We start from the raw sequence: 9,338 nt of genomic DNA, 5'->3' as shown, positions 1-9,338 counted from the left end.
CCTGAGCAAAACCGCACAATTAAATGTTCTCCTGAACGTAAAAGCTCCTTGAGTTCACTCTGCAGCTTTGATAAGGTGTGGTCAAATATGGAATAACTTGGGGTGTGCCCATTAACCCGCCATGGTATTTTGAATTTTCGATTCCACCCTTTAAAACTTGGACTGGATCATATTTTCATCAGATTATTTTGATTACTCAAAATTTAGCTAAGACCACCCATTTGACACCTCTAGTTACTGCGAAAGAAGACAATTTTATCAAACAAAATAAATACACTTTTTTTTTTTACATCATGGTTATATCAAATGTATTATTATAAAAATTAAAATATTTTGATAAAATTTCTTATGAGTTAGGCATAGACCTCTATATTTAGTTCAAAGTTTTAAATGGATAACTTGGGACGTGCCCATTAATCTGCCATGATAATTTTAAATTTTCCGATTCTAACTTCTTGGAAACTTGGACTAGATCATATTTTCATTATTTCATTTTGATTCGTTAAAATACATCCACTTGCCACCTATAGTTATTGCGAAAGAAGATAACTTTTTTTTTTTTTTTGAACCTTGTACCAGTACTGATTTTCGAATTTAATTTCCCCACATGACTTTCTTTTCTATATTTGGATGGATAAAAGAAAAAGCAGAAATTGAGAAAAGATGATAAGAATAAAAAATGAGATTGGGGAACAAGCATGTTTTGATTCTCTCGTGCTTGCCGCTACGTACGATTCCATTCTGTTGACTCATCTCTTCAGAGTTTCGTGAAAGTTGAAAAAAGAATATGAAAAAAAAAAATTAATAATAAGTAAATTGTTTAATTTCACTTTCTTCACTTGACTTTATTTCATTTTTTGGGCACGCCATGATCAGGTGATGTGTATTTATTTGTCTTGTTGTGTATAATAATGCATTAATTATAAAGCAAGTTTAGGCCTTTGAAAAGAAGCAATTGCATGAGTTTTGGTACTCGTTTGCATGACATTCTGAGCAAACACAGCCTTTTTTTTTTTCTTCCAGCTTTAACTAAACTATATGTAAAAATGGGTATTTATTTTGTTTATTCCTTATATTGCTACAAACCGGAAAAATAAAGTTTCCATAATCCGTTTGCTGCGAAAAAAGAAAAAGAAAAGTTAAAGTAGATGACAAATAGTGAAAGCCCGATTATGGCAGACATGATTTAAAGGTACCCTTTGTACACAAACAACAAACATGAACTAGATATTTGGATATTCCTTTTATCTCTTTAGTCTAGTTGGACAACTCGATGCACAAAGTATTTCAAAGGAAGATTCACATACAAAGTATTTTAAAGGAAGAATCACATGTAATGCATGTATACATAATCTTATCTTGGTGCAAGTATCACTAATTGATTTCACAGCTTAAACTTGTGACATATAAATCACTCGAAGACAAAGTTATTACGGCTACAAAACTCTCTTGCACCTTTGATTTATGTATGAGAAAAAATTGAAGATATGAAAGAAAAAAATCAAGAGCAAGAAAAATGTTAACTTGTTTGTCACTTGTCTGAAATAAATTTTCAAACATTTAAAGTTGATAATACTACATAACTTAATTGTTGGTTTAAAACCTTTAAAGGAAAATAACGAAGGAATTCAACAGTCAAAAGTTGGCTGCTCAAACAGAGATGAGAGTTTAAAGAAGAGAATACGCAGAGCAGTTGATTTTCTCTTGTAAAGCCGTCTGTATTGATCATCAAATTAGCAACTTAAATAGTTGTTATTACAACTAAAAATAGGACAAAGAAACAACCTATTTCTACCAAAGTTAAAATAACTAATTAGTTTCCTACCAAAGATAGGACTCCTAATTTAACTAGGATTGTACGTAAAAGAATTGCTGGAGAAAAAAGAAAAAAACAGCTGCATTCTTAAAGCAACTTTCAACACTCCTCCTTGCTCTATGAAATGCAAACACCAATTCTTTGCCTTAGCACCTCTGTTGCAAGGAGTGTCATCTGATCCTTGATTTGTCATATCAACTTCCACTGTTGGTTTACCAGATTCTTTTCCACTGGCATCTTGTATCAACACATCTCCTTCACTCATATCTACTGAATGACATTTTTCTCCATTAGAACATCGCTTTGGCGGTTCCAATTTCTCAATCCCATTGCAGGAAGCATTATTCATGTTGATTTTAGATTCAGTTCCAAGTGGTTCTCCAATCATCTTTGATGAGGATGGAGATTCTTTGGATACTTTCTGACTCATAAATGACGTTGGCAATGACGAGCATTTTCCCTATAAGAGTCATAACTGTCAGCGCTATAGGCTGTTTGTCGTTCTGCTGGTGAATTATAGGCAACTTGTCGAAATGAACCAGAGGAAGGGGGAAAAGAGTTTCCCATGATCCCAGCCGAGTGGGGATGTGCGACAAATATTTAATTTCCCTGTCAAGGCCAAGATTAACAAGAACCCTGTATACACTCTGCATTGCCGGGAGGAGGTAAGACTTTAGCTGCATATCAGTCCCCGTCAAGACCTCGTTACTAACAGTAATACAAGTGATTTTAGTCTGAGTATGGTAAGGTTGAACATGTAGTTCAATCCAAGCCTGAGCTTGTTGTGGATCAGCCATCCTCTGTAGGTACTCATTACTAAGTCCAATAATGAATTCAATATCTATGTTCGCAAATGCACGTAACAAATTTGGATCAGCATCATAGAGTTTTACTCTCGTAACATTGGGAGAACTGAGAAGATATGAGACTCGCGAGGGTGTTGGAAGATTATTGGCAATCTGGCTATAGTTAATTCCAATTCCAAGGCTAAGAGTGCTGGCAAATAAATCTGTAAGAGAAAGAAGAAGAATGAGAAAAGGCTTGAAGAAGATGGTCATTCTCCTTTTTGCCAGCCTAGCTAGTTGAATCTCACCCTCACCACACCTCTCTGCGTGCCTCTTGGCAGAGACAAGAAGGCTCACAGACTGCATAAGATATGACAACTCATTCTTCAGTAAATTCCTTTTACCTTTGCTAACTTTAGCTTTTTCCTCTTAAGAAGTTGAATTAGGCATAATGTTATCTACTGAACTGAAAACCCCTTGCTCATCGCCTCGCAACCTATCAGTATCAAATATCAAACTAAAATCCTCGGAGTCGAAAGTAAAATCAGAACTTGAACTTTCTGTTTTAACAAACTCATCTTTATCTAGATCATCAGGATTAAAGTCATCATCTTCTGAGTCTTCAGAAAAAAGCCCCAAGATCCCAATATTTTTAAGAGGGGCTTCTGCCAAGTCTTCAGATGCAGAGTAAAAATTAGATTCATCAGAACTGGCCTTAGCTTCAGAATTATTTTTTTCTACATCTGGATTTTCAGGGTTGTAGTCATCATCCTCGAGTCATCCGATGGAAGTCCAGAAATATCATCTAGCTTCTCCCCGGACGCAGGAACAACTTCTTTGGGATATACTTTCTCCCAGCTGTCAGTGACGGAAAAGTCTGTTCCTTGATGATCATTAAGCAAGTCAATGCAGTCAATTTTGCAATCGCAACCAGGACAAAGCCAGCCTTCATCATCAGGTGGAATGTCTTCTTTTAGCAGAGGTGGGTCCACACACAACTGGTGAAATCCACGCTCTTCTTTCAATGGATTTAATGAGAAACTTCTGCCTCTCATTTTGATTTTAAATAGGTCTTGTCCAGATGCTTCCTTGATCAAGCAGTGTTTATCTTTGAAATAAAATTTGAAACCTTTTTCTAATAACTGACCAACACTTAACAAGTTCTGGTCCAAATCGGGTTCATAAAGAACATCAGAAATTATTTTAGTGCCCGATTGTATTTCAATTGTAATGGTTCCCATTTCTTTTGCTGGAATATAACCACCATGGCCGATTTTAACTTTTGTAACTTTAGTAGGCCTCAAATCTTTAAAAATATCTTTATCGTAAGTCATATGATTTGTGCATCCACTATCGATCAGCCACAACTCGCTTGAGACACTGCTTGTAAAACATGATGTGACAAAGAGTTGATCTTCTTCCTGTTCATCAGCAACTCGAGCCTTTACATCTTGCTGATTTATGTTCTTGCAGATGATTGCTTCATGCCTAAGCTGATTGCACTTAGTGCACTTTGCATCAGGCCTCTCCCAATACTTGAAAGGTGCATGTCCGAGCTTGTCGCAATGCTTACAAGGAGGGTAGTTTCCTTTGAAACCACCTGTTTTGTTTTTGTTGTTGTGCGCTGCACCTTCTTAATTAGTTGGTTGGTACTTCTTCTTCTTCTTCATAGAACGTCCATTATCATGATGCTTGGCTGGTAAGGCACCTCCGACAGCTTCTCCTTGTCTCATAACACGCCGTTGCTCTTGCGCTTGAAAAGCACTTAAGAGCTCTGCAAGTATGATCTTAGACAAGTCCTTAGTATTTTCTGAGATTGTTATGGTATGCTCAAATCTTTCAGGTACTGTTACTAGGATTTTTTCAACGATCCTTAAATCATTGAAAGTGGAACCCAACAATCTGATGCGATTTGCTAAATTAAGAAGTCTGTCAGAGTACTCCTTTATGGTTTCACTTTCTTTCATCCTTTGCAGCTCAAACTCACGTACCGGATCATCACTTGCATCCCTCGAATCATTTCATCTCCTTTATACTCAGCCTTGAGATAATCCCATACCTCTTTCGCTGATTGCAGAGACATGATACGAGTTAAGATATTAGATGAAACTGCAGTAAATAAGCATGCCATTGCCTTTAATTTCCTCGTTTTCCTCTCCTTGTGAGTTTTAAGTTGCGCCACCGTGGGATTGTCCGACAAGAGAGACATCTCATATTCATCTTCAACAGCTTCCCAGAGGTCCAAAGCTTGCAGATATATCCACATTCTAACTGCCCAGATTTGATAACTTTCTCCATCGAAATTTGGTGGTGCCATTGAAGAAAAATTTGTTTCTTCGTTCATGGTATCCACTGGATCAGATTGATGCAAACACTCACAGGTCCCTTAAGATTAAAGCTTTGATACCAATTGTTGTTTTAAAACCTTTAAAGGAGAATAACGCAGGAATTCAATAGTCAAAAGTTGCCCGCTGAAACAAAGATGGGAGTTTAAAGAAGAGAATAAGAGCAGTTGATTTTCTCTTGTAAAGCCGTCTGTATTGATCATCAAATTAACAACTTAAATAGTTGCTATTACAACTAAAAATAGGACAAAGAAACAGTCTATTTCTACCAAAATTAAAATAACTAATTAGTTACTAACAAAGATAAGACTCCTAATTTAACTAGGATCGTACGTAAAAAAAACTACTGGAGAAAAAAGAAAAAAAAAGCTTCATTCTTAAAGCAACTTTCAACAAGGTGTAACTATAATCTCTCTAGTCTGAGGTCCCTAAGGGGAAACCATCAGAAAATTCTTCAAACAGATAATATATATCATATTTTTAGATTGCACCAACTTAAGCACAAGAGGAGTGTTGAGAATTGTTTCAAGTTATTCCAGTAATTTTCTTTAGCATAACAAGTTTCTTAGTTCTAGGTTGAATCTACTTTTTTCAAAAATTAAATTTCGATTTGATTTGTTTAAGTTTGTTGAGGTATTTTAGTTTTTATTTTGAATTCTTGTTATGCAGATCTTCTCTCTGCAAATTATATCTTTAAGTTGGCTATTTAAAATTCTTTATACTTGATAATTTACTGAGAGACAGTTTCAATTATCATGCCTTAGCCAAACAACTAACAACCCTTGCAGATAGTATTTAATGCTTTCTTGGACAGAAATGTGTGTGTTTTGGCTGGATCCTAGAAGTCTATTAGGCGTTCCTGGAGGGATACCTTTCAACATGCTACTCTATTTGGGGTTCCTGTTTCATTTCTTGGAGCTTTTCTCTTTTCGTGATAGAAAATCTAGGGTGAACTGGCCCTTCTGCAAGAGCCAATGAATTAAAACTACCCAACCTATTCTTTTTTTGTAGTTCAATTCACTTGTGAGTAATGAAATACTTTTATAAAATCCGAAATTGATTTGGACGTTTTGTTGATAAGTATGATGCCAGCAATAGCATGCTGCATGCCTACTATGGCAAAGCCCAATAACCTATAGGAAGAATGAATCAGAATTGAAAGGTCTATTTTTGATAAAAGTTACGAAAATTTTTATTTATTGAATTATCATAATGATATTAGAATCGGGTCAAATTCCGTTTGAACTTTCAATTTTCACTACAATTGGACAGTAATTTATGAACTTAAACAATCTTTCCTTTATAAGATAATTTTTAAAATTAAATTAGACTCAAACATCGGTTCTTTACAATTTTGTCATTGGCAAATCAATTGAAAAAAATCTAAAGAAGGTCTCAAGGCAAAGACCATATAGTGGGTCTAGATAGGGAGAATCTTAGTTGAATATGACATGACACACATGCCTTGGACTATGACATTTCACACACAAAGAATACGTAAGCATACCGTAGACGTTTGTCCATAGTGTGTGTTTTGAAGAATACGATCAGCAGCCTCTTAAATTTGTTAGAAATAAATTCTATTTACATATTCAAGCTATGATTTGTTTCAACTGAACATCAGAACACATATAAAATACTTCTATAACTTTAGACAAATTTTGTCATAACTTTAACGTATATTCTCAAGCGCCAACTAGAACACACATAAAAGCTTATCAAAATTTTGAGTTTCAGAATGTCTAATAAAAAGACTTTATCATGTATTTAGGTTCAGCTTCTCAATCGGACATACTATAAATCGAATGTCTAAATAAGAGGTTTGTTTGAGTAAAGGTGTTACAACTGACAAGTGAAGGAACTTTAATGAGGAGGAAGAAGGCTGAGTCTCAGTCACTAAAAAGGGGAAGTAGGTGAAAGAGCTTTAGATTTGAAGGATAGGGGCAGGGCACTGCAGCGTTATGTGGTCGTTCTCAGTTAGGTTGCTGTATAAACCCCTTTAACTTTTTCTGTTGACTCCTCCTGTTTTGCCATTCCTCTCATCTTAATTTAGATTTTCCTTGGATCTTCTGTACCCACCTGAATTCACTGGAGTATACCCCCTTTAACATTTACCCCTCCCCCCCCCTTCCCTTTTTCCTTAAGGCTTAAACTTTAAATTAAGGAGGTGCTCAGATCAATTTGTGCTTACTTGCATAGGTTTCTAGTAATACTGCCCATCAAAACTAATGACAAATAAATAAATAATTCAAAATAAATGATACAATGAAGCTGGTATACGAAATCACTCTTGTGGAATCCAGTGACAAGCTAAGGTCACTTCAGGCTTAACCTCAGCTTTTTATTACTCTCGACATAAACGTTGTCTTTCTTTTCTTTGCATTGGGTGTGAATTTAATTCGGCTTTGACTAGTGTTAATTGGGAAATATCTTTTTCAATTCTATTAAATTTCCCTTTCCGGTTATAAATTTTTCTTCCTTTCTGTCTTTTGTTTTTGAAAGAATCCTAAGTTTTCCTTTATTGAAGTATCTAGTTTGCTCATGTACGATTGAGGAGCAACTCATCTTGTATTGGAATATCTTATTGAAAGAGTACCGCCAAGGTCCACTAACGGTACAACTCGCATTCGAAGTAAATCAAGAGTATAACTTTAATTAAGAGAAGTGTCACCCTTTATGGTAATTATCACTATGGTTTTCAATTATGATGGACTAAGTCCTATGAATAAATTCAAATAATGTTCTAATGAGCTTTTTGTCCAGTCACACAATCAACAAAAACATGTACTCCTGGTCCTGCCGTCTTGCACTGGAAATGCACGTTATTCACATTGTCGATCAACGTCAATAATTTAGTACTTACCTTTTGTGGTTATTATTGCTGCAAAACTAAATTGGCAACGTAGTAGGCGCATAATTTCGCCCTCTGATCATTATTATGCATTTATGCCCAATAATTAATTGGCCGGCCACTTATAGATTGACGAATATGGCTTAGCATATTCTTTAAGACTAGTAAATTCCTCGGTGTTGGCGGAGAAAGCAGAGATCTATTCATATTCAGCTAGCCTTATAAAAGTTACTACTAGAGAAATGAACTGGACGAGCAATAAAATATGGGTGACCAAAAGGTTGTTCTAGTCACTGGTTGCGCCAAGGGCGGTATTGGTTTCGAATACTGCAAGGCATTTGCTGTGCAAAACTGTCGAGTTTTTGCATCTGATGTATCACCTCGAATGTCTGACATGTTAGACCTACAAGCAGATAAAATTGAGACACTTGAGCTTGATGTTGCATCGGATGAAAGCGTAGAATCAGCCGTGAATTCAATTATATCCAAATGTGGGCGCATAGACATCTTGATCAACAATGCTGGAATAGGCTGCACGGGTCCTTTAGCCGAGCTGCCTTTGGATGAAATACGAAAAGCTTATGAAATTAACGCATTGGGGCAACTAAGGATGATTCAACAAGTAGTCCCTCACATGGCATCGTGGCAGAGTGGGATTATAGTGAATGTCGCGAGTGTTGTGGGGAAAGTGCCAACCCCTTGGGCAGGCTCTTATTGTGCTACTAAAGCTGCAGTTTTTTCTATGTCGCACACATTGAGGGTTGAGTTAAGCCCGTTTGATATAAATGTAATGATCGTGGTCCCGGGTGCTATAAGATCAAGTTTTGGGAACAATAACGTGGAAAGATTGCAGAACTATGAGTGGAAACTTTACAAGGATTTTAAAGAAGCTATAATTGAGCGTGCAAAGGCTTCTCAAGGGAGTAAAGCGACTGATGCATCAGTATTTGCTAGACATGTAGCAAAGAAGGTGTTGAGTCCAAAACCACCAAAGGTGATTGAATTTGGGCATATGATTGGACTTTTTTCTTTACTTTCATGGTCCCCTCTTTGGGCAAGAGATTTGTTCTTATCGACTAGATTCAAGTTGAATCGCAAGATCCTTAAGGTGTAATAACAATTGATATTGGCTTTATTTTGACTCTTCATGATTAACGTTATTTCCACATGCTTTTTTATGTAATTGAAGTGAAATCCAGCAACTACATTCTTCTGCCTTGAATAAATAATTAAATAGAAAGAGAAAAAAAAAAAGATCCGTCCAAAATCTAGTTGTTTGTTATGATATTCTGCATGACAAGGAGTCTAAATGTCTAAATATTTCTGATGTTGCCTTCTCCAACTTAGTCCAACCCTTATAGATAGTCTAATTGAGAAATTCCATGAAAAGATTTGCATAGAAGCTGTTGGCCTTGATTGAGTGTTGGACGTTGAGCGTCAGACATGCTTAAGACATATAGTCGAAACTTAAGAGCATAAGCGCCATGAGATAGCATCTCTCACATGTGGAGCACCGAGACGAGTCCTACGAAAGTGTCTTT

At 36.1% G+C, this 9,338-nt stretch overlaps 1 protein-coding gene across 1 annotated transcript; it reads left to right on the top strand.

Moving 5' to 3' along the window:
- Positions 1-7,995: 7,995 nt before the first annotated feature.
- LOC107861369 (short-chain dehydrogenase PC-15-like) lies at positions 7,996-9,086 on the top strand. Its single transcript, XM_016706708.2, has one exon. The coding sequence runs from the start codon at positions 8,063-8,065 to the stop codon at positions 8,909-8,911; it is 849 nt and encodes a 282-aa protein (XP_016562194.1). The 5' UTR covers positions 7,996-8,062; the 3' UTR covers positions 8,912-9,086.
- Positions 9,087-9,338: the final 252 nt, after the last annotated feature.

The sequence above is a fragment of the Capsicum annuum genome, chromosome 2 (assembly GCF_002878395.1).
Source record: "Capsicum annuum cultivar UCD-10X-F1 chromosome 2, UCD10Xv1.1, whole genome shotgun sequence".
Lineage (NCBI taxonomy): Eukaryota > Viridiplantae > Streptophyta > Magnoliopsida > Solanales > Solanaceae > Capsicum > Capsicum annuum.
This window is presented reverse-complemented; position numbering and strand designations above follow the sequence as displayed.

What these genes read in the sequence shown, in the direction of transcription:
- LOC107861369 (XM_016706708.2), top strand. Translation starts at nt 8,063, where the DNA reads ATGGGTGACCAAAAGGTTGTTCTAGTCACTGGTTGCGCCAAGGGCGGT.